Here is a 23,942-nt window from a genome sequence, read left to right on the forward strand (position 1 = left end):
TAATGGTAAGATTGAGCATGTCAGGGTTAGATGGAACCAACACTACCAATGTTTATGCGGAATGCAATACATTATCTGAAAAAGTTTAAACCAAACACCTAGAAGAACATAACACCAGTGCTTGTTGAAGATTTGTATTTAAATTAAAAATCATTAAAGCTCAACCCCTCCGCAGTGTTTTCGGTTCATCGTTAATACTAATAGTTATTAGTAAGTAGCAAAAATAACAGTACGATTTATTTGAGTTAGTTTAATTGGACTATACGACCTGTGCTTCCTGTAGTGCCCAGCAGGGGGCGCCACGACACCTGCCGTGCGGCGGTGGCGGGGGGCTTGCCTCACGTCAAACTATTAAGGATGGGAGTGGACCGCCCGGACCCTGGCGGTAGGCGGCGGGTCGACGCTGACGTTAACTGGGCAGCGAGCAGCGGTGCCAGCCAGTGGCTACCAAGATGCGACGTGTAACGTTGTGTACAATTTTCCAGATGCCCCTAAGTTAGTGAAATTTGTCGTTTCGTGTATTTAGTCGCAAGCCCTGCAGCGGGGTCTGAACAAAAACACAAAGAAATGGCTGGGATTTTCAAGAAGCAGATTTTGAAACATTTGTCCAGGTAAGTGTCTTCTCTGGATCTGCATTAGCTAGCTAGCGTTGATTTTGCTGCTATATCGCCAAAAAATGCAAACACTCAACAGACGATGACCTTATTGTAGCTGTTCAGTGTCTAGCCTGCATTTTTCAATCGCAAGATGGCGAGTTAACAACCTCATATATTATATGATGCTAAAAATAATACACAGAGGACTGGGCAGTTAGACAGGGGTCAGCATGTTGTCAACAGAGTCAACATTTAGTGTGGCACTTTTATATAAGCAACAATTTTACGCTTCTGTTCGACGATGGACCAAAATGTGGCAGTGAATTCCCCCGTTTATGTATTTCTGAACCTAGAATTCAGACATGAAGACCGAGACACACTAAATGCTTTAGAATCTTTACCGACAATGTTGAAGGGATTGCAGAATAAAGTTGGCTATTTACAATAACTGTAGCCCTGAAACATGTACAATTAAACACCAGTGCCATTTTGACAGATATTTAAAAAGTTCCGTGCATTTTCATTTAGCATACTGGTTTATTAATCCTGTATTGTAATATTTCGGCCATTCTTTGCAAAACGTTTTAAGGGGTTATAGGACATTCTTGGATTGGACCAGTTGGACTACATCTACAGTATAATATTTAAAGTGCACTAACTGGATCTCGGGCGATGGATGAATAGCTGCATTCTAAACACAATCCAAAAATAGCACATTCATCCTTAGCGTTATCTCAAGTGTGGCGATTATTTGCCTCAGGGTTGGGTAGACTGAATTTCATTCACTCTCATTCAAGAGGAAATCAACAAAACACACTTAGAAAGTACAGTGCAAAGTAGTGTTCATCAAATATGGGAGTAAATAACATCTGCCTGCCATGTTTACAGATGGGGCCACCTGCAACAGAACAGACATTTCAGTGGTATTGCCAATATCCTAATAACAGTAAACATATAACTTTTTACCTTTCATCAAGGGATTGTCTCTCTGCTCTACTGTCCCTTCCATTATTGGATCTGCTCCTTGGCAACAGCCCACCTTTGACCTGGTTTTGTAATGTAATTCTGTGTAATTCTCTGTGTAACACCTAATATTACTTATTTATCCGAGACAAATGGTGACAAAGTTCTTTCTCCATGTTCACCCAAGCATGCAGTCCACTCCTGCCATCAGGAAACAATTTCTTTGTGGTGGTTGACCCCATGACCCGCTGCTGTACGGCTCATTTCTAATGTATCATATTACGTCATGCATGCTGCATGCACGGTACCCACAGCCAGAAATCCACCCGAACGCTGACATGCTTCAGTGTTAAACACTCTAGTTAGATATTGCTTCTCTTGTTAGGCCTAATTCGAATGCAGGCTTGGGATCATGACTACTGTTGTGCAAGAGTCTGTAATTTACTGCCACTGATACGCCATGGAATTTTCTTATTCCTTAAGCAATGCTAATCTTAAATTAAGTCTCATCTGGGTTTATTTCACAGCCTTTAATAGTGTCACAACAAAGCGTTAGCAAACCAGCCATACTATTTGCTAAATTGCTGAATGGGAGTTATATTGGAAGCTCTATGGTGACTGGCCCAGAAATATAAAATAACATGGGTTCTAATTTACATTATTGTTCTAGCAATCAGAGCACTGATAGGTCTAAGCTTGGGCTTTTTGTGTGGTTGTGTTGTTGTTGGTCTAAAATTGTTGGTGGTAATCTTTATTTTCAGTTGCTCTCACTCCCTCAGAGCTCAACAATGTTGCACGGCCACATTTGGCTGCGTGAGATGTATGCAAATGTCTACCTGCTACTTAACCTGGATTTACCAATACCAGTAAAAGTTCACAGACAATTAAAAACAGATGGTTAAAGTAAATTCCCAGCCTTTAAAAATATGAATATTTACTACAGTAATAATACTATTACTAAATATTTACGACAGTAAATAACAGTCACAGCTTACAACTTAGCCCTGCTTGCATTGGTGCGTTTATTTTGTAATTTATTTCACATTGAGTTTATTTTAAATCACCTGTCTGATGACATGACGTCTATTGAATTGATACAATCATAAATAGAAGGTCTTAGGCTTATTCTTGCTGACCAGTATTTGAAAACAAAATATGACACACCAGGTACTGATGGGAATCTGGTCCAGAGGCTGCTGCCAGCGTACTAGAATGACTCATTTGGCTGCAGTACCGGGTTTTTCTTGCCCACAACTGTGAGCACTGGGCAGAAAGACTCGGATCTTGCAATGATTCATAACCTCAGTTAAATATAGACATAAACTACTTCATGTCCTCAGGGTAATTGAATAATCTAGTTAGCTATAGTTAAACTTCAATATTATTTCTTCCTCCTTAATTCTAGTTTATAATGAAGCAGTTCTAATCAGATATCGAGGCGAAGACCTCTCTATAAACATACCTACAGTCAGCCTGCTATTCTGCTCTGTTCATCTCCTCCCACCGGCTGTTTTCCATCCCAGGTTCACCAAGAACCTGTCCCCGGACAAGATCAACCTGAGCACTCTGAAGGGGGAGGGCCAGCTGTCCAACCTGGAGCTGGATGAAGAGGTCCTGCAGAACATGCTTGACCTGCCCACCTGGCTTGCCGTCACACGGGTCTACTGCAACAAGGCTGCCATCAGGGTACGTCCGCTCACTCCGCTGCTAGTCAAACTGGATCTCAGGATTAGTTGGATGGGGTGAGGCTCACCCCCTCCCTCTTCAGTACGGAGCTGAACGAATCACAACGAGTGGTTAGGATGTAACTGGTACTGCTGTGGTACAGCGCTGAGGTAGTTGAGTGTTATGTTCAGATAGGAGAACATGTGGTGTCCATGTTGCTGTTGTGAATGTGAGCAGAGCTAACAACAAGCCTATACTTCTGAGGATATCAAGACACAACCTACCACGTGGACATATAAAGAACAACATCAAAGCTGGATAGACTGGTTATCATAGGTGGGCTATGATCAGGACAGCTTGATTTTTTTTGTTGATCCCTTTAATATTTTTGCTTAATATGCTAATGTTCTTAACAAAATATTTGGCCTCATTATTATTCTTCACAATAATCGGTAGCAGTGAAGGGGCTCACAATGTTAAACCTCCAGATAACGCTATAAGGTGTCATGGTGGTTGTGGTTGGCACTTAGGGGACGTCAGTTGTGGGTGAACTTGGGTACTTGCTGTGCTGAACACTCGCTGGTGAACGCAGTGACAGAATGCTGAAGCCAGTGTTTGTGTTTGACTCTGTTGTCCTTAACTCCCTGGTCTTTTTTTAGATACAATGGACAAAGTTGAAGACAAGCCCCATCTGCCTGGTAGGAATGCTGACCTATCTTTATCTTGTCTTCTATGGCTCTTTAGTCATTTCTGAAATGTTCACTCTCTTTTCTCTTGTCTCTGTTACAATGTCTTGACGTTTCCCCGTCAACAGTTTATTTGACTGTGTGTTGTACAAAGAGCAGGTGACAATGGACTGTTTCATTGCGGGTTCTTGAATTGCTGGTCTGTTTCATGTCATCAGTTCCTGGACAAAGTGGAGGTAGAGATGAGGACATGTGAAGAGCCCCGCCCCCCAAACGGCCCCTCCCCTATCGCCATTACAGCCGGCCAGAGGTATAGGAAGTGTGACTTCTAAATAAGATTTGTAATTGTATACGGCTTGTACATCGCAGCGTCCAATCGCAATGACTGCTGCCATCTTTGGAGCATAGGAGTATGAGGATATTAATTATTAGCTTGGTTGTAGTAATGTTTTGTTTTGGTCATTGGGAAATGATTTGTCTTTATTGGGAAAACTTTGTTTTTTGTGTTTGAAAATGCCGCAGATTTTCTCATGCAGAACTGTCTTCCTTAGCCTAGCTTAGGGTATATGAACCGTTGGTCTAGAATGTAACAGTAATACAACTCTCAATATTGCGGCGGCTCGCCAACAAAAATCCAACAACGCATTCTGATGCTCCAGCCCTATCACTGACCCCCTTGACCTGGTCATTGTTCCCCTCCCGGCCAACCGCCCAGCGAGTACGGCTTCGCTGAGAAGGTGGTGGAGGGTATGTCGGTGGTCATCAACTCCATCACCATCAAGGTGCACGCCCGGGCCTTCCACGCCTCCTTCGAGCTGTGGCAGCTGCAGGGCAACAGCCTCAACCCCAAGTGGCAGAAGAGCGACCTGCGCTACACCCGCATCACCGACCCAAAGAGGGGAGAGGTAGGCCAACCGTCCCCCGTCGCTGGCCATATTGCAGCTGACAGACCAGCGGTCACCAGCCCCCCCCCCCGGGGCTCTGCCGCAGAGACCACCAGACTCAGTGAAGTGATTGCATTAGGGCCGACTGTTTTCTTGTTTGTCATAATCAGCAGACTCGACCCGACTGTTTTCTGACATCGGTCTTCCCTGAACGAGCCCTAGTAATCCACTTTAACGGCAATGCGTCTTTCCGCCACGGCGTTGAATTGCATTGCTGCCCCCCCGTTGCCGCGGGTTAAGATGTTGGTGCGCCTGTTGTGATCTGGCCAACGAGTCGCGGGGTGCAGCTGGTGACCCCGCCGCTGTGCCCCAGGTGCTGACCTTCAAGGAGATCAACTGGCAGAGCCTCAGGATCGAGATGGACGCCATAGAGAGCGAGGACCAGGATCTGGGCACCACGCCGCTACGCCTCATCACCAACCAAGGACGCATCCGCATCGCCCTCAAGCGCAGGGTGAGGCCTGCTCTGTAATAACCCACGATATCCTCCTACTAAACCCCCCCACCATGAGAGGGCTGTTTTCAAATGCTAGAAGGATTCTACATTTGCTGCATTTGTGTTGCTTACTTTGTAGTCTGTACACATGCTCAAGTCAGGTTTTTGCCTTTTAATAATTCATGCTGTCATTCAATTATTGAATTGATTAATCCCCAACCTGTTCATCGTGAAGAGGGGGGTCGATGCCTGGCTCTGATATGGCATCTCGGCAGTGTTTACCAGAACCTCAGTTGTACCACTGGTTCCCAACCTTTGACTTTAGGTTTACCACTAAACTGTCTCAAGACCTTCAGCAGACCTTAAATGCAAAAGTAAATAAAAAGATAATTACGCATGCAGTGGCTGAGCAAAGAATGCCGGCGCCCCCTTTGTACAATTATTATTGTCATACAACTCAGTGGCACCACCTGACCTGCATTAGACATGGCCGTTCCCGTGAACACAATCTGAATCAGCCATCTGACGAAAGGCCCTCTGCTCTCTCTGCGCGGCCGTATGGGTGCAGGCGAAGGACTGCCACGTGCTGGCCTCCAAGCTGCTGTTCATCCTGGACGACCTGCTGTGGGTGCTGACCGACTCCCAGCTCAAGGCCATCCTCCACTACGCCAAGTCCCTCAGCGAGGCCATGGAGAAGTCGGCCCAGCAGAGGAAGAGCATGACGGCCGAGTCCCTCCAGGTCCTCCTCCCCCTCTGCTCCGCCCGGCCTCCCCTCTCCCCTCTCCCCCCTCCCCTCTCCCCTCTCCCGTGTCTCCTGGTTCTTCATGTTACCTGGCTGTCATGGCGTCTTGTCATCTATTTTTCTTGTCTCATGAGGCCATTTACTAAAAAATAATATACATGAAAAAGGTTACATGGCAAGTTTATGTAAATAAGACTGATTGATAATATGATCATTGTAACGTAAAGTCCCATTTTTAATGAGTTTTATATTTATTTTTTGTTGGATTTTCAGTGTATTTCCAGGCCTATAATAATGCTTGTGTCTGTTCTGCAGACTGCCCCACCTTCCCCTGGCATACACACCCTGTGGACCGACTCCCCGCCCGCGGCCGGCGGCACCCCCAACAACACGAGTCAGTACTTTGATCAGTACGACGTCAAGGAGTCCTCCTACCACACCTTCATCTCCCGCTTGGACCTGCACATCTGCAACGACAGCTCCACCATGGACCCAGGTACCCTCGATCGTTGAACAAAATAGGTACAGTAGATATGATGCATTTCGCTTTAATTTATTCATTTGCCTTTTTTGCTTTCCTACGGTTTGTGAAATGCCTGACGCGTAAATTCGTGATATTATAAATAGTTCTATACTCCAGACTTTGCCCTTTAGAAATGCGCCGTTTCCTCTTTGGGTGGGTCCCTCATACTTCGCCTCCGGTGTCCCGTGGTCATGAAGTTGAAGAGCATACTGACAGGCTCTTCATTGTCACAAAAAGACTTACCTGCAATGGAAGAAGATTGAAAATTTGACCGGAGACTGGCAAAAACATAGGATTTGATGCTTGTTTTTCTCTTAATTATGGTCAGCGTTAACAGTGTTTCAATGGCATGGATTCCTATGTTGACGAGCATATGAGACATATAAACATGTTTAAATCTCTTTTTAAGGGCGCCATAGTGCTCCCATTTCCCAGAACGTGAGCTAAAACCAGCCACTTGCAATCACATTAACAGCGTTAGATGTTCCATAATGATGTAGATTCCTCATTCCTCGAACAGGGGGTGTACTTCAGCTGTAGTGAAGTGGAAGTGATCACAGATGCGGTGACATATTACTATTATTGTGCTCATATTCTCCCCATTTATACAGTAGAAAAAAACTGGTTTATTAAGATGCTGCAAACCATGGACCATATATTTTGTACTTTTTAGTATTTTTTTTGGAGGAAAGTAGGAAAAAATCGAGGTTTCAATCGATAATTGTCCTCTAGTTTGAAAAAAAACAACAAGATTTTACTTTTAGGCCAGCCTTATTTGAGAGTTGTAAAGAGAGAGAGCTACATCCAAGTGCTGCATTTCAAAATCGATTCCCCGAACCAATCAGGGAGGAAATGCCCTGATTGGTCAGAAAGGAGCCGTGCATGATGTAAAATCTATATGGGCTCACACAGAGGCAGGCACAGTTAAATGGAAACTGGATATAATAGCACATTTTACTCACTTATTGCTGACAGATGCCATTTACTCAAATAATGGCTCTCAAATAGGACCATCAGCCCCTTTTTTAAATATACTTTTTGTTATCACCTCTTTATGATTAAAACTCTGATCGTGTGTGTCGGTTTGATTCAGCAGTAGGCCCTAGGTTAGTCTAAGGGACCTTTTAAAGCCACATCCATCCATTCATCCTCCCTTTGTCTATTTTCTTTGCCTGCCTGTCCTGGTCATGTGAGCTGTGGTTTAAGAATAAATTAGGTTAAGATATTCAGCATAGGACACTCGCACATCGCAGGGTCTCCTAAGCTGTGTTCGATGACCACCAGCCCGCGTCATGTGATTTCTCTTTCCTACAGACGAGCCCCCTCCCCCGGGGTCACAGGGAGCCATGCAGCTGACTTTCAGAAAGCTGGGCTTCGACTACTACCCCGTCCACAGACCTGGTGAGCCCCTTTCTGCTGCTCTCAGTGTGATCCAACTGCGGGCTTCCCCCCCTTCCCCACCTGACGTTGCTTTAATGCGTCCACTTAAAACCTCAGCATTGACTCAGGACTCTTTGAGTGCAAGCAGGATCGCCATTCATGCAGCCTAATGGCTCTGCAGGGCATGCCCACTGCTTTTATTCTCAGCAGAATTCCTTGGCTCTTGAATGTAGGACACCACGGATTCAAAGGTCCTGTCCGAGATCAACATGAAATTCTAGACCGCACAAACTACTCCAAATATATTACAGATATTCCACTTGCTATATGATTACAGAAACGTTATTTTTACTTGATGTGCAATGTTCGAAGAACAGCAGCTGTCCCCCCACAACCTGGGATATTATTTGACTGCAGAGGGCATGGTCATTGCTGAGTTTCTTAAGTGAAAGTTTGGTAAGAGAAGGATATTTCCCTGCAACACTTTTAAATCAATGATAACCTCCATCGGTTGTATTGTACTGTATGGTTTGTAAAATTGGCTTTTTCAGAAGTACACCTTGACTTCGATACATAATTCCAATTAATCTAGGTGTCTATTTATCATCTACCTCTACAATGAATCCATCATAAGAGGTTGTAATTCATTTATTTTAACCAATTATAATAAATGATATAACTGGCAATAAATCGGAATCCTTGACCTAAATGAAAATCGAATTACATCTGTCAAAACTCAGCAATTTATTTTCTACAGTTTTTTTGGTTCATATACAACGGATCCGTTGTATATGACACTGTATACTTCAGCTGATGGGGGTCAAGCTGGCTCTGTAACACTGTATACTACAGCTGATGGGGGTCAAGCTGGCTCTGTAACACTGTATACTACAGCTGATGGGGGTCAAGCTGGCTCTGTAACACTGTATACTACAGCTGATGGGGGTCAAGCTGGCTCTGTAACACAGTATACTACAGCTGATGGGGGTCAAGCTGGCTCTGTAACACTGTAAACCTCCAGCTGACGGATGTAGCCACTGGGAGCGTCACAGTGGAGCCATGGAGGCGCAGGCTCACTGGGCAGGGAAGCTGCTCCAGGACTTCCAGAAGAGAATGGAGGCCCCTGGGTTCCCTGGTCCACAAACGGAGGGGCCCACGCACGGCAAGGACTCGCCAGCAAGGACCGCTCAGGGTATTGCTGCATGGCACTACTTTGTCACTCTACTTACTACGACAACTGTAAAAACAAGAGACATTTTCACCCTGGAGGAAAGTGACTTTGCCCAAAAATAACAATAATGTAAACGAATCAAACTCAATAACCCATAGAAAAACTCCAGTAAGCTTTGATCATTAAAAGTGCATCAGTGATGAAAAATGAAGGCCAAAACATGGATATATCAATAAAGATATTGGAGTCACTTTTTATTCGCATAAATCATGTGAGTGTATCAAATATCAATTGGATACAGGATACGTCGTACATTATGATGTTTCATGGTGTATATACGTCTATGTTGTTAGACAGGGGCCAGTCGAGTCCCAAGTCTGCCCCGTGTGAGAAGGAGCAGCCATCCAGAAGGAGCTCGGCGTCGGCCCCCCCAGTCGCCCCTCTGAAGAGGCTGAGGTCCAGCTGTGTGGTGGTCAGGATGGACGACCTGGACATTCACCAGGCAAGCTCCACAAACCACCGCTCACTCCATCGCTCCCCGCATGGTGTTCGCTCTGCACTGGACCCGATGGGGAAAGAACCCGCTTTACTTTATAACTACTGAACATGGGCGTACGGAGGAGGTCTTACGCAACACAAAGTCATTGCATGGATTCATTCATTGCATGAAGCCCCATCTCTGCCCACACTTTCTCACCTAGAGACTCCTTTCCAATATTAGAATGTTTATCTTTGCTTGGAGTCGCCTGCTTTCATTCACATTTGGTTCATACTTCCACTGGCATTAATCATACTAAGTTACACTACTTATCATGCTTATACTACGTCTACTACTTATCGTGCCACTGCTTATCATACTGCTTGTTGCGATCAGAGCTCAGGACACACATATATATAGAGAGAGGAACCAGATTGAATGAATGGGAATGGAATGACGAGGCAGAGGGGTTCGGTAGAGTGGCGAGACGGCAAGGAGGCAGACAGGTAAACATCGGGAAGTGGCCCTAAAGAACAAAGAAAAGGAAGTCAGGCCACAGAGAATACAATGCTACTAAGCAAGCCTGACTGCGAAGCACAACAACCGATCTGGCTCTGAGTATATGGACAGCCGGGGTTTAAATACTGCAAAGAGATGATGCACCGCAGATGGGTGGACCGAGCAGTTGGAGGGAGTGATGTGCACTGAGAATCCGGAGTCTGGCCATACTCAGACACACCAGACAGACAGGGGAGAGAGGACCAGGCTGGGTGAAAATGGAGGGCGTGGCACTACTATGTCAAGGTTCAAACTATCACTTTAGTTTATTTGCCTAACTCTTACACTTTTTCAACAATTTCACTTAATTAAAATGGTTTGTATGTTTAAACTGTTACATTTACTCCATTCAGACTTTGAACTGTGTTCAGATTTTTTCAATTGAGGTCTGCTATTCAACATTTCTACACGTCTTAAACTATGATGCTTTATGAAACATATTTTTATCCTCATTTTACACAATAAGAAAAAATCGAATCAAGTCTTCGCCTCAGTGCTTCAGTGCTGTTGAGATTAGGCAGAGAAAGCACCCTTTCATTTCAGATCACACTCCTGCTAGCTCAACCTTTTCACCCAGGTGCAGCCTCTAACAAGTTCCATCACAGCTGTGTGTGTGACAAAGGTTTATTTTTAGATGAGAGATGATTCTACTTCCCCTTCGGTTGTAGGGGAAGACGGTGATTCCTACTCCAATGCAACCATTTCGGTGGTGGTGGAGGCTATGACATTTATTGAATTATCTTTACAAGGGAAATCACAATCGTGTCTTGAAAAATTGCAGTGTCAAAACAATGGCTTGTTCAATTGATTAGTTAGATCAATAACTGCAATGATAATCTATGATTCCTCATTTATGAATGTGTACTGACAATTTGAAACTTCACAGTTTCTCATAATGAAATGAAGGGTAAATACTGAATCTTGGCTACATATCAGACAAAGTGAAACCATTTTTTACATATGGATTGTGAAGACAATGGTTCGTTGCAGCCCCAGTTGGATGTGTTGCTGGACCTTTAAGGTTATCATGAAACATAGCAGGTCATTCTTGTTCTAATGGGATCCTGTCTCCACTCAGGTCTCTAACGGAGGGCGCCGTAACAAGAAGACCCAGTCTCTGCTGTCCTGTAACCGCAAAGCTCTCAGCCTGCCCGACAGCGTGCCAGCCATCCACCTGCAATTCACCGAATACTACTTTCACGACAACCCTGAATTACTAGGTAGGAGATAATCTACATATATCTACGTTTAATAGAAAATTAATAAGATTAATTCATTCATACTACGACTAATAATTCATGTACTCATTCTAGATAAACATTTCCATCGTTTGCAGAGTATTTTATCTATATATTTATATATTCTTATAAATATAATTTTTGAACCGCTGCATCTGGATTTCAGTAGCAAGGATGGTCTTTTTTGGTATATCAAGAGTATATCAAGAGTGTCACTCTAGGTCAAGTGTCACGTATAAGTGATTTCTGCGCGCTGTAACGGTGTCCTCCCTCTCTCCCTGCCTCCGTCCACAGTGCCCACCTCTAACCTGTATGCCCAGCTGAACAGCCTGCAGCTGTGTGTGGACCCGGCCAGCGTGCTGTGGATCAACCTGTTCTCGCGGGGTCTGCTGCGCACCCTGGCCCAGGTTAAGGCCTTCTACCACCTGCAGGACAGCAGCAAGGTGGACGAGCACGTGGACGTCCGCATGGACGCCACACAGCTCAAGGTGAGGCGGGCATAACCGCGAGGTCTCATGGTTCTCCTGTTGGTGGTCATCATCGGGTTCTCTTAGAGGTGCTGTCCTCACTGGCCTCACCATCAGCTACTTTGGAGTGAAATGCAACACTTCTGAATGGCGTAGGGTGGGAGCGACAAGATGAGATCTGTGTCTTGGGTCTATTTAGTTTCTCACCCTCTTCTGCTCTCTTCTGCCGTCTCTCTCAAATTGACCCCACAGCGCCTTTTATAAAATGTTAACCAATGGCTGTTAAATGGTTCAAGTCTCCAGATATAAACCGCTGGTATGGTCTCCTTGTAGTTCATAATCCCCCTGGACTCCTCCATCCTGGACCACCCCGAGCGGCCCCAGGCCCTCACCGTCCTCCTCCCCCAGGTGGGGCTCAGCAACACCCGCCACTGCCCCCACGGCACCCGGGCCGACCTGGGCACCACCTGCCACGGCTTCTCCGCCTGCCCCTTCTTCCAGCCCGCCGCCGCCCGCTCCTTCCCCAGGGAGCAGAGTGCCTTCCAGCCGCTCCCCGCCGCCCTGCTCCGCCACGCCGGGGAGGCGGCGCCCCGGCCCGCCGGCGACCGCAAGCCCCCCCGCTCGCAGGACGTCTGGTCCCTCAGCCTGTCCCGCGTGAGCCTGGGCTTCGACGGGGCGCGCCACTGCCCCAAGGGGAGGACCCAGCCCTTCGTGGAGCCCTTCGGCGTGTCCGTGTGGGCGTGTCAGGCCTCGGCTGTCAGCGGCTCCTCCCCGGCTAGTCCCAGCGGAGCGGGGCAGAACGGGAAGCCCCACACCCCTACCCCCGCCGCCACCGCCACCGCCACCGCCACCCCCTCTGCCTCCGTGACCGACCTGACCAAAGGGGGGGAGGAGGAGTCCCTGGCCTCGGTGCACGTCCTGGCTCAGACCATCACGCCCGTGAGGGTGTGGCTCAACCACTACCAGTACGTGGCCCTCCTGAGGATGAAGGACTCCCTGGGCCGGCTGGCCGCCGAGCTGGGCCGGGACAGGCGGGACGCCAGGCGGGCCCAGGGCCCCCAGAACAGCCCCGCCCCGACGCTGTGTCTGGCGCTGCTGCTGGACGCGCTGGAGCTGGGGCTCCTGCTGCCGCCGGCCGCCGCGGAGCCCGAGCAGGAGGCCCCCCACACGCCCGGGTCGGAGAGCCCCAGCATGACGGACTCGGACGCCTCCCCGACGCACCCGCCGGGGCCCCCGGAGGGCGGCGGGGTAGAGAACGGCCTGGCCCACGCCGACGCGGGGCCGGAGGAGCCCTACTGCCTGGTAGAGGAGGCCTGTGAGGCGGTGGAGGAGGCGGGGGGGGAGGGGGAGCTGATGTCCCCCCCGCTCTCCCCCCCGGCGCTGTCCCGCGAGCCGTCCTCCTTCAGCCTGGAGGGAGAGCTGTCCAGCGCCCTCAGCGTCACCAAGGACGTGACCAAGGACGCCCTCAGTGCCTCTCTGGACCTGACCAAAGGGGCCTTCTCCATCACCAAGGACGCCTTCAGCATGCTGAGCCGCGGCTCGGGCATGAGCAAGCTGTTCTCCCCGCAGGCAAAGTGAGTAGCTGGATGGAGGATGGATAAATAGATGGGTCACACTTTGTTGGCCGAGCGTCTCCCCTGCTGTGCACCATGTTTGTTGTTAGTTTTTTTTTTGGTCACACATTCTTCATTAGAACTGTGTGTGTGTGTGTGTGTGTGTGTGTGTGTGTGTGTGTGTGTGTGTGTGTGTGTGTGTGTGTGTGTGTGTGTGTGTGTGTGTGTGTGTGTGTGTGTGTGTGTGTGTGTGTGTGTGTGTGTGTGTGCGCAGGGAGCTGGCCCTACATTCCGAGAATTCTTCCTCTCCCTCGCCGGCGGGCAGCCTGCACCTCCTCTCCATGAGGAACTCTGCCTCCCAGAGCTCCCTGGACAGCTCCATGCTGGACAGCTCCATGCTGGACAGCGGCCTGCCCGACGACCGCCTCTCGGTGACCAGCGACACCATGGACTTTGTGGTCCTCATGGACTCGGGTGCGTTTATTTTCATTGATCACACCTTACATTGCAACCAGCCAATGGCGGATAGTTATGACAATTTTGCATTTAAAAGAAAATTCAGGCGTACTTGTTCAAACCATGGTTTGGTCTGGGGGATCTTTCCTCTTTGGCTGGTGAAAAGAAAAAAAAGCAATTTCGGACCCTGTGTTTTGATTTATGAATGAATCAAGAGTTGACCTATATTGTTGACACGCCCTCCTTCCCTTCATTGACCAGAGTCGGGTCTGGAGGCCATGCGTCCCAGCAGCATCCCGGTGGGCAGCCCAGCCCCGGGGCTGGAAGGGGGGTCCATGGCGGACCTCAGCAGCTCCCTGTCCCTGAGCACGGAGGACATGAGCGAAGACACGGTGCGCGGGGGCTGGGGCACATGCATATGTTTAACCCTAACCCTAACAGCCATGCTAATCAGGATAATGGGGCTTGGTTGGGGATGTGATTAATTAATTTATTGTGATACCACAGCATTGTCAATTACTTGATTCTCATTGGTCAATAACAATCCAAGGGGTTGCATTGTTTTTCAATAGCGGTACACTTCTGCCTTTTAGCAATACTGAATCAATGTGCTACAAATCCAGGCTTAATATCAATCAGATGTTTCCTTGACGATGCAAAAAATGTTAGGCGAGAATATCAGCCGATTTAAGTAGATCCAAACACATTATACTTATCGATTAAAGTAACTAATGTACAATCCTTCTTGGTAATTGTGGTATTGGCAGAATAGACGCCTCCAGAGGTACACCCTGTAGTGCTTTGTCCTTGACGCCGGTGCTCGGCTGGTCGTTGCAGGCGTCTGTGCTGTTGCTGGTGCTGAGTGGGGTGTCGGGGACGGTGGAGGTGAAGGGAGAGGCCCAGCTTGTTGCCCTGGAGGTCCATAGCCTCAGCCCCGTTCAGATGGGCAACATCAAGGTGTCCGACCTGCTCTACGGTCTCACACAAGGTAAACACCGACGATGGCATCCATGTTGGGCTACGTAAAGGCCTTTTCATTGACACACTGTGTCAGTGACCAAAGGAGCCAAATGCACGTGTGACACTGATTTTACATAAGTAGGGTCTGTGTTTGGTATTGGTTTCATATGGTTGACATTGTGTGCTCAGTTATTTCTGTGAATACACCGTCCCTTTTTTTAGAAAAGACGCTTCCTCGCGTAACCTCACGGCTCTACAGAGTCTGAGTTTGTGTGGTTAGAGTGGAGCCACACTTTTTTCTAACCCGTGTCAGTGAGTGTAGTAAGTGAAGTGTCATTTAAGATTCAATTAAATTCTAACGAAACAATCACTGTTTGTGGATACAAAACAGTGATTGTCAGGCCAAGAATTGCACCCTCACTTGTGCCAAATCAGTCTACCTCCACCCTAGACCCCGCCCACTCACTCTCCCTCTCTCCCCCCCCGTCAGCCCCTAAACCACCGGAGGCTCCGTCCAAGCGGCAGTGTGCGGCGGTGTGCCTGCGGGCCACCCTGACCGAGGCGGCGGGCTGCCTGGAGGTGGGCGTGAAGGACTGCCAGGTGGGGCTGCTGGCCTCCACCATGGCCAACCTGGGGCCCTTCCTGGAGGACGAGCTGGGCGGGGAGAGCCAGCCCATGAGGGTGCACCTGAGCAACGTGGCGGTCACACTGACGGTGGGTGGCGAGGCCGGGGCCGTCCACAGGGGTTCGGCCAGACGCATGTGTCAGTGGGACTTCCCTGAAGTGAGATTGTACCTTGTGCTATCTGTTTGTCTCTATTTACTAGTACTTGACTGGTATTCTAAACTAGTAGTTGCACTCGGGATGCACCGATCGTTAAACATTTGATCCTTGATTGATCAGCCGAAATTTGTGGAAAAAACAATTCTGACCTTTATTTCACTGTAAAATATTATCACACATGGAAGAAAGAGTCATCAGTGAATCCCTTAGTCCAACTACTAGTTTATTAAGAAACACGTGCAGTACAAATGTCGGCTAAGGGTAAATATCAATGTGACTTTACAATGACTTATTTCATTTTAATATTGCACATGAGACCCTCCTGATATAGTTGTACTCTGTTGCCCTTGTTTCCAGGACGACGGACCCAGGATCTACCCTACCGCCCCCCAGTCCGTCCCCGCCACGGTCATCCTGGACCAGGTGCTGCTGGAGCGCACGGAGGACGGGGTCTTAAGGCTCAAAGGTGACCCTTGTTAATGGTGTTGTTAGTGGTGCTCAGCAGGAGACACTGGTCACAAGTTATGATGTTATAATTAGGGCTGTCAAGTGATTAAAAATATTCATCTAATTAATTTCAGGCTCTGTGATTAATTAATCTAAATTAATCGCATGCTTAAATTTTCCCGAGAAAGTATTTCAAAATAATTTAATTCAAGTAAATTATGCCAGATGGGTGATTCAATGAATAATATACATAATAGACTTTAAAGTTCAATGTCTCTTTTATTTAAAACATGTCTTTCATTAACATACGGTGCATTTTAAGATCAAATTAATAACATTTCCATCTCACTCAAGATTCAATGCATCTCAGTCGAGTGTGGCTTGACGAGGCTGGCTTCTAGCGCCAGCTTCAGGGGCTGTGGCAGCTCGTACCTGTGAGCTTGCTACCAAATGTTTTGCGTTGAGGTGATATTTAAGGGTTGATGAACTCGGGTGATAGGAAAATTCCTTACTACAGATATAGCAGATAACGGTGTTGCTATCTACAGTTCCGTCTGAAAGTTGTACAAACTTGAATTTTCCGTGCACGGGGCCGAGCAGCGTCTTCTCGTCTGCCTCTATTTTGTTTCAACGCAAATGACGCACCGGGTCAAAGGGCACTATAGAAGCGCGATTAATCTGTGTTAATTTTTTTAACGCGTTATTTTGTCTGTGATTAATTAATCGAAATGAACGTGTTAATTTGACAGCCCTAGTTATAATATATTACATGAATCCTAAATGACAATTGTCAAAGAATCAAAAGTGAAGACTTTCAAAGTTCTCAAAGGGGAAGCAAATGTGAGGTTTCCATTGTTTTCCATTGCAGCTGGTGAAGGAAAATGCCCCAGAGAGGCTGCAGCCAGGATGTCTGCGGTGTGTCTGGAAAATCACGCTCCCCAGTGTCAGCCGGAGGTAGGAGCAGGCCTGACCGCCCGAGACATTCATTAGCATTCATTAGCACTCATCCTCCACACTCCTCACGTGACAAGCTTCATTTACACAGGCCACAAGCGGCCAGAAGATTGTGATGTGTGAGCCCGCACCAAAGATGATCTGTCACACACAAACATATTGAATGTAATCTATGGCATGCATAAAGGGTGGCAAATCACGTACGCATTCTGAGATTCATCATACATGCTACTTTTATAAGATATCTTGCTATATGTATTAAACATCTTGCTGCTTTGATTTAGTATTTCTGCCTTTTTGTTAAATATTTAAACAAAAAACGTCTGGTAATGGTTCCCGGGCGTATCTGAATAGACCTTCTCCAACGTTTGAATTGAGGGAGAATTGTGACTCTATTAACTCTGCCCCGTTTCTTTGCAGTGTCAACAATGACACTAACACACTGCAGATTGACCTAATAGCCAGCGGGTTGTTAAATGAATTGGATTAGACAGGTTGCAGGAGGTCAGCCTCCCCATTGCTTCCCATCGGCATATTTACATGTGTTGGTTGGTTTCGGAACTAACCAGGGTGTCTGTTTGTTGCAGGGTCCTGAGACCCTGGAATCCCAGCTGTCTGGGGCCCAGGCCACCCTCACCCAAGCCCTCTGCGACAGAGACGTGCTCCTCCTGGAACTCAAAAAGTATGACCCCATGTTTAGCCTGTAGGCCCTGTTTGGCTCCATGGGGTAAGACCTCTTCACCTGCTGTGGTGGAGCGATCCTGGACCGGAGGGACCGATTCCACAAGGTGACGGAAGCCCTTTATTAACGGAGACGGAAAAAGATAGGAAAATGTGAATCTGACTTGTTTTGTTCCAATGCTCCTGAGATGAGTGGCACGCAGTGGCAACCAGAACAAGCTAACCCAACGGGAAACGAGCGCCTCAGCATTTCCGCCATTCTTTGGACTATGTCGATGTGCACAGTATGTCGTATACGTGGATTCAGTGGTCGTTAATGGAGCATGCAAGCGCAAAATGGTGTTGAGCCCATTTCCCACTTCAAATGTTGTTATTTAAGTGTAGATTAGTTTAGTTCGGCAACAAACACAATGCCAAAATCTGTTACATGCACTAAGAAACTGCCCGAGAGCAGTCCGTCTACCAGTTCATCGTGTCGTCCATGACTTGCAGTCTTGCTTGGTGAAAGGCCTCATGTATCATTAATCGGCCTGTTTACCGAGAGTCTCTCTTAAGCACAGAGTTGCAGCCGGGCCGGCTGTCGACCGCCGTTCACTGGCAGCGTCGTACAGTGTTTTTCACCTGCTCACTCGCCCAGTGTTGTTGCGAATGTAGCGTTTGTGTTGTGCAACGGAGAGGTAGAGAGAGAGAGTAAACAAACCACTGTTTGTGTGCAGTGCCTTCTTTACAGTGGATTCTCCCTTTTTATATGTCACCAAGAGAGGGACAATGCACCTTAAAGGAGGTGAGGATTGACTGTGTATGACAGTGCTGAGATTCTGCAGGCCAGAGCAGTGGGAAGACTCAGTGACCTGTTTTAAAGCTTGACGTTGATGAAATTCTACAGCACTAGAATAGCTCACCAGAGTATATTGTGAGCAGGAGAAAGACATTGTAAATTATGGCAATAACAATAACGTTACCTTTTCTTTTTTTTATGGATTAACCGTAATTCCTTAGGTAGAGCAGATCCATTTGTGTAATGGACTTTTTATTCAAGGTACTAAAACAAGGTAATAATATATAAATACTCATAATCACCAGAGGTGGACACTACTTCTGAAGTGAGTGTTCATGTAATGTTCAATTAATGGTAAAAAAAAGAAGAAAGAAAAGATAACTGCTTTATATGGGAGAGAAAAATGTCAACCTTAGTATTTTTTCTTCACAGGGATTCATTCTTAAGTCGTGGCCCAGTATCATTTTGTTTTGAAAATACAAAATATTAGTGGCATTTGTTAACAATATTCAAGCTAATAGGACCCTAAATAAACAGATAACCTTCGTCACCTCGAGTGGCCTGGAAGGAATCAGGCCAGATATTCTACTGGAGCTAGTTTAAACCTCTTTGTAGCATAACCATGTACTGTTGTGTGGTTTTGTGTGAGCAGCAAGATGAACAGGCCCCTCTTTCTGTCCGATTGTACAAGGCAAAGTGTTGGAGCCATATCAATCAAAACATAACGTTGAGATTAATGTAAATGTCTCCCTGCCCACAGTGTTTGTTCAAATTGTGCCAGTTCCTTTTTCTTTTCTAGTTTGTAATTGTGTCGCCTAAGTTTGTTCAGTCAATGAATGGTTAGTTTGTTTTTCTATTCATGTTTTTGTTGCTTTAGTTTGAGCATTGTCTGAAGTTAGTGTAACCATACAAAATTACATTTATGTTTACTTTCAGTGTTAAGCTGTCAAAGCTACGGTGCAGGCTTCTTTACTGGGCATTATTTTTTATCTTTTATCCTTGTGTAAAAAAAACACGCATTCCGAAACCAGCCACTATTTTGCACCGTTTGTTTCTCACTTACTAGGTACTTCAGAGACCCCTGGTGGTGCGGATTTGAAACAGCATCCCACCTTAGCAGCTTTTACATGGTGTGGTATGAGTTTAAAAACTCTGGAATGTAAAATACTTCAGCAATAGAAGAGTGGTTTAACCAAACCCTGATGGACAGTTCTGCAAAACACGATGAGAGGAAAAAACTAAAGGAGACGACATCTCTAAATGCATATTTCTTTTCTTTTGACGTTTACATTTTGCATGGCCTTGTAGATGAGGGTACAGTGGTGAGAATTAAATGTGATTCAATGTCTCATTTGGAACGAAATCCTAAGATTCTCCTACCTCAAACGTCAAGGCCTCGGAGCCAAGCGGCTCTGAGCAGCCTCAGAGCCAAAGTTGCTTCTGGCTGGGCTGAGACGGTGGTGTGTTCATTACTGGTACCGTCTAATGGTCCAAGCAAAACAGAAGGAATCGCTGAGAACAATGACTTCCCATGTTGTGCCTTGTTCTCTCCCTATGATTCATTTGCAAATGTTTGAGTGGTGATGCATGTATAGAACATTTTGTTTTGTGCTTAATGCCGTGTCGATTTTTTTGCACTTGTGGCACATTCACTGGAAATTGCACTTTTAATGTGAATCACCTTTAAAAAAGATTGTCCTGTGATAAGTACCTTCCGCCATCTGTAAAATACCTTTATGTATTTTGTTATTTGTTCTGAAATATTTACAATGGATTTTGTATTATCACCTAATTAGATCTAAGAAATTGGTTCTGTGAACCAAAGCCGTGTGAAAAACTGAAAATAATAAATAACTGGTTACTGTACTGTAATTTGGGGGATTTGTTAAACATTTAAAGGTGTATTTAATTTGTATACACTAAAATATTGATGTTGTTTTACATTTCGCAATATAGTTGGGTCACAATTATTCCAGATCAATGCAAGTATTTTATTACGGTTTGGAAATATGGGTTTATATGATGCAATACTATAGATATTGTTATAGCAATCAAAACATTGTGACTACTTCTTTTTCATGGGAAGTAAACGGATGAATGCAAGCCTTGAAACTGAATTAATTGAAATTTAATGTGGCAAACCAACTGTCACTACATGCAGATGTTTTTGTCTAAATTTAAACACGAGGCTACATTTACAAGCAATGTGACACATCTGTCTGATTGTAACAGAAGCATCTGTATAAGCATGTTACAGGAACAGGATAGGGAATAAAAAAAAATGAAAGGAATTTTAAAATCAGCACTTTCACATTAGTAAACGTTGAATCTTGAATCTGTTGTTGGCGTTTGTCTTGCTGTTAGTCTTTGCCTAACTCCGCAGATATAGGTAACCATGGTTTCCTGCTGGGGTTGGCCACATCTCGTTGTAGTTGAACGTTTTAGAAAAAAGATGACGAGTCCATAAATGTCTGTCGGAGGAGCGACTCAGTGGAAGAGGATGTTCTTGTGCTTTGTGTTGGGGACCTGTTCCCGGGTCTTGAGCCTCCTCACGGCCTCTCTCATGTGCTTGGGCTGCAGTGGGGGCGTGTCCCCCCACTTCTCACAAACATCCAGGGCTGGGAGGAGGGGGAAGAGGAAAGGGAATCACTACAGAGTTTGTACACCAGAATGCATCATGGGATTTTTTTTTGCTGACACTCTAATACCACGCCATATTGAGAGGGAGAGAGCTGAAGTCTTGTTAAATCCTAAATATATATAAATATATCGTTATCTAGACTAATGAAAACATTGCTTTGTCCCCTCTCACATGAGAAACGCTTTGGCAGTTTCAAACTCAATGTCTCCCCATGGCCCATAATGCAAATAATTTTATGATGAATTACTAAACAATGACCAAAAATACATGACTACCAACATAATTGCAAACATCCAATGCTCCTATAGGGTTGGTCACTGCGATGTGATGTCTTGATGTAAAAGCCCTACTATACATCGACTCATTATCAAACTTAAGTTTAAAATGAAGACCCTAACTGCAATGAACCCTTTTTAATGTATGCCACTCACCTTCCTCCACTATTTCTCCAGCAAAGACCTTGGAAATTCCAGACATGGCGATCACTACATTCTGAGACACTGATGATCCTGTTATGGACTGAATTAACTAAGAAACAAAAAAAGGCAGTACAAAATTTGATAACAATCGAACAACATGCATTTGTGTATCTTTTAGGACGGGGAAGGATGAAAGCCCCACCCTCTTGATGGCGGCCTTGGGGAAGGCCGAGCGTCTGTACATCTCATATCGGTTCAGCTGCTCCTCAGAGAAGGAGGACACCAGAACTCTGTCAAGAAAAACACAGCACCGCAGGGCAGCACGTGAATAAGGGACTCCTGGGATCACACAGCAGTCATTTTAACTGGTGTTTAGATGTGGGGAATTTCAAGCTTACTGCATCTTCTGAATTTCATCCTCATCCACTTTCGGACACTTTCTTTCCTTCTTCTTCTCCGGTTCTACTTTCATTCTTTTGCTGTTAGGCTCGCCCGACGTTCCTTCCTCTTCGTCATCTCCTGCTGCCGATTCCTTTTAAATAGGAAACATGACGGACATTGAGTACGGTAAACATAATATTGAAAGAGAAAACAGGAAAATAATCAGCTGTGTGAAAACATTTGAAAGGTTATTACACAGGAACATTTCCTGTATATATTAAGGAAGTAACCCTTATTACAAGCTTAATAGAAGGTCTGCTTCAATCACAAACACCAAAAATGATCGAGTCTCATTAATGTGTCATTCATGAAGAGCTTGTATGCAGCACGGTGGCTCACATCTTTCTCCTCTTTTGGCTTCAATTGGCCGGCAGAGTCTTTGGTTTCATTGCTGCCACTTCCTGAGGTAGATGCGCGTTCTGTGTCCTCTGGTCTGCTCTGTTCATCTTTGCCTGAAGACGTTGCCTTGGGGATCTCTGGTTTTATCCTCGCTGGGTCTGCCATTCTCTGCACAAATATGAATGGAAAAAGTTCCCCAAAAGGATAACTATCTAAGAGATGACAACGAACCCACTAATTATCAAACAGAAGTACTTCCTAGGACCCTGATCATGTAGCCTCCATGACATTACTAGGTGTTTTAGAGTCCTTAGTGTGTACATAAAAAAAATCTGTTTGACAACTTTCCTTTATCCACTACATTTGATTGAAGCCTGTACACAACCCTTATGGTAATTCAAGCACTTTTCCCCAGCTAAGAAATATAAACCAAATTAAGTAAGTGCAGGAAGTAATCAATACCATTCCTTTCAGCATGTTTCTTTACTATGACATAGGTTACATGCAACTCTGTCCAGGACATGTGCTAAATCCTGCAGCCGAGATTCTGGCCAGTGCCACCAAAACTGAGAAAACCCATATCCCCAATTACACATTAAAACTACACACTTGTGAAGTCCTTTGAGTCTATTCATTAACTGATAGTGATCTATTATCTCCTCTATGTATTATAAATTAAATTGGAGTTTGCAGACAAGAGAACATCCATCACATTTACTTGTGACTAAAAACCTTACGTGTCTCCCACTGCAGGGCTGTGGCTACTGACTATCTTTTCAGAATGTGTGTGTGTGTGTGTGTGTGTGTGTGTGTGTGTGTGACAGTAGACCTATACGATGAAATTGTATCTGATGTTTTATCAAAGGGTATCCTAATTACCCCTTCAAGTATTACGTATTTTGTACATTCGATTAAAATACAATGTGTAATATAGAGCTGTTTTGATTCGTTAACCACCAAATACGGTTTTTGTATTTTTTATTGAATGCACACAAACGTGGAAGGTTGTTCTAGAAAACATGTTCAACATTTGCAACTAGAACAATGTCAACAACAACAACGATGCCTATGCTACTTCGCCTCTGAAGCTAACAGCTCTCTCCATAGTGCTTATCTTTTTAACTTACGTTAAATAACTACAATTAAAAACATAATAAAAAGGGTTTCATACCAGATCCCAGGCAAATTATTCATGCAGATGTAATGTAGCTTGTTAATTTTAAGGATATTGAGATACCTTAACCCACTAGCTAGATGCAGTATGGTTGCGGATTGAAACAGACACACTTCCGGTTCCTTGTAGCAACTTTATTGTCCATATAAGTGAGGACAATTTTAACAGTGTCCCTCGATTCGATATTGTAGTATTAATTTATACTCAATATATAAATAATCTCGAATAATTTGATTCAATAGCCATACTCCTGCGTTCTATGGCTATATAATTATTCATAGACATAAAAAAAAAAAAAAAAACATTATTATCTAAAGTTATTTTCCTGGGATTTCGCAATGAGAGGGGACACAATGATCTGACAGTGTGGTTCTTGTTTATGCATATCACTCTATATCTAAAAAAAAAACATTACAAATGTGTTTATACTGAATTAACTAAGTAAAACTGCCGGTCAACGCACTGAATG

General features: G+C 45.3%; 2 protein-coding genes across 3 annotated transcripts; one reads left to right on the forward strand and one right to left on the reverse strand.

The window, feature by feature from the left end:
• Nucleotide 1: 1 nt before the first annotated feature.
• On the forward strand, nucleotides 2-20,331 carry bltp3a (bridge-like lipid transfer protein family member 3A). Its single transcript, XM_060068169.1, has 21 exons — nucleotides 2-611; nucleotides 3,083-3,245; nucleotides 3,884-3,922; nucleotides 4,129-4,220; nucleotides 4,626-4,815; nucleotides 5,168-5,308; nucleotides 5,859-6,029; nucleotides 6,348-6,528; nucleotides 7,870-7,956; nucleotides 8,957-9,127; nucleotides 9,460-9,608; nucleotides 11,221-11,362; nucleotides 11,675-11,868; nucleotides 12,181-13,421; nucleotides 13,675-13,874; nucleotides 14,118-14,248; nucleotides 14,694-14,844; nucleotides 15,307-15,530; nucleotides 15,957-16,065; nucleotides 16,915-17,000; nucleotides 17,588-20,331. The coding sequence occupies exons 1-21, from the start codon at nucleotides 568-570 to the stop codon at nucleotides 17,705-17,707; spliced, it is 4,026 nt and encodes a 1,341-aa protein (XP_059924152.1). The 5' UTR covers nucleotides 2-567; the 3' UTR covers nucleotides 17,708-20,331.
• Nucleotides 20,332-20,565: 234 nt separating this feature from the next.
• taf11 (TAF11 RNA polymerase II, TATA box binding protein (TBP)-associated factor) lies at nucleotides 20,566-23,647 on the reverse strand. Of its 2 annotated transcripts, none has more exons than XM_060070426.1 (6): nucleotides 23,537-23,647; nucleotides 22,300-22,467; nucleotides 21,918-22,051; nucleotides 21,722-21,809; nucleotides 21,532-21,628; nucleotides 20,566-21,077 (listed from the first exon to the last, which is right to left on the reverse strand). In XM_060070426.1, exons 2-6 carry the CDS (start codon nucleotides 22,462-22,464, stop codon nucleotides 20,947-20,949), a joined length of 615 nt encoding a protein of 204 aa, XP_059926409.1. In that variant the 5' UTR covers nucleotides 22,465-22,467; nucleotides 23,537-23,647; the 3' UTR covers nucleotides 20,566-20,946. The 2 variants fall into 2 exon arrangements, with proteins under 2 accessions (XP_059926409.1, XP_059926326.1); XM_060070343.1 differs by having other exon boundaries at nucleotides 23,471-23,614.
• Between the last annotated feature and the right edge of the window lie 295 nt (nucleotides 23,648-23,942).

This window comes from Gadus macrocephalus, chromosome 1 (assembly GCF_031168955.1).
Source record: "Gadus macrocephalus chromosome 1, ASM3116895v1".
Lineage (NCBI taxonomy): Eukaryota > Metazoa > Chordata > Actinopteri > Gadiformes > Gadidae > Gadus > Gadus macrocephalus.

Bases quoted from the DNA above. Each gene is read 5' to 3' on its own strand.
- taf11 (XM_060070426.1), bottom strand. From the start codon at position 22,464: ATGGCAGACCCAGCGAGGATAAAACCAGAGATCCCCAAGGCAACGTCT. The intron at 22,052-22,299 runs GTGAGCCACCGT...CCTATTTAAAAG, and splicing joins AGCCAAAAGAGGAGAAAGAT to GAATCGGCAGCAGGAGATGA. The intron at 21,629-21,721 runs GTGGGGCTTTCA...TTTGTTTCTTAG, and splicing joins CCAAGGCCGCCATCAAGAGG to TTAATTCAGTCCATAACAGG.
- bltp3a (XM_060068169.1), top strand. From the start codon at position 568: ATGGCTGGGATTTTCAAGAAGCAGATTTTGAAACATTTGTCCAG. The intron at 4,221-4,625 runs GTATAGGAAGTG...CCAACCGCCCAG, and splicing joins GCCATTACAGCCGGCCAGAG to CGAGTACGGCTTCGCTGAGA. The intron at 5,309-5,858 runs GTGAGGCCTGCT...GTATGGGTGCAG, and splicing joins GCATCGCCCTCAAGCGCAGG to GCGAAGGACTGCCACGTGCT.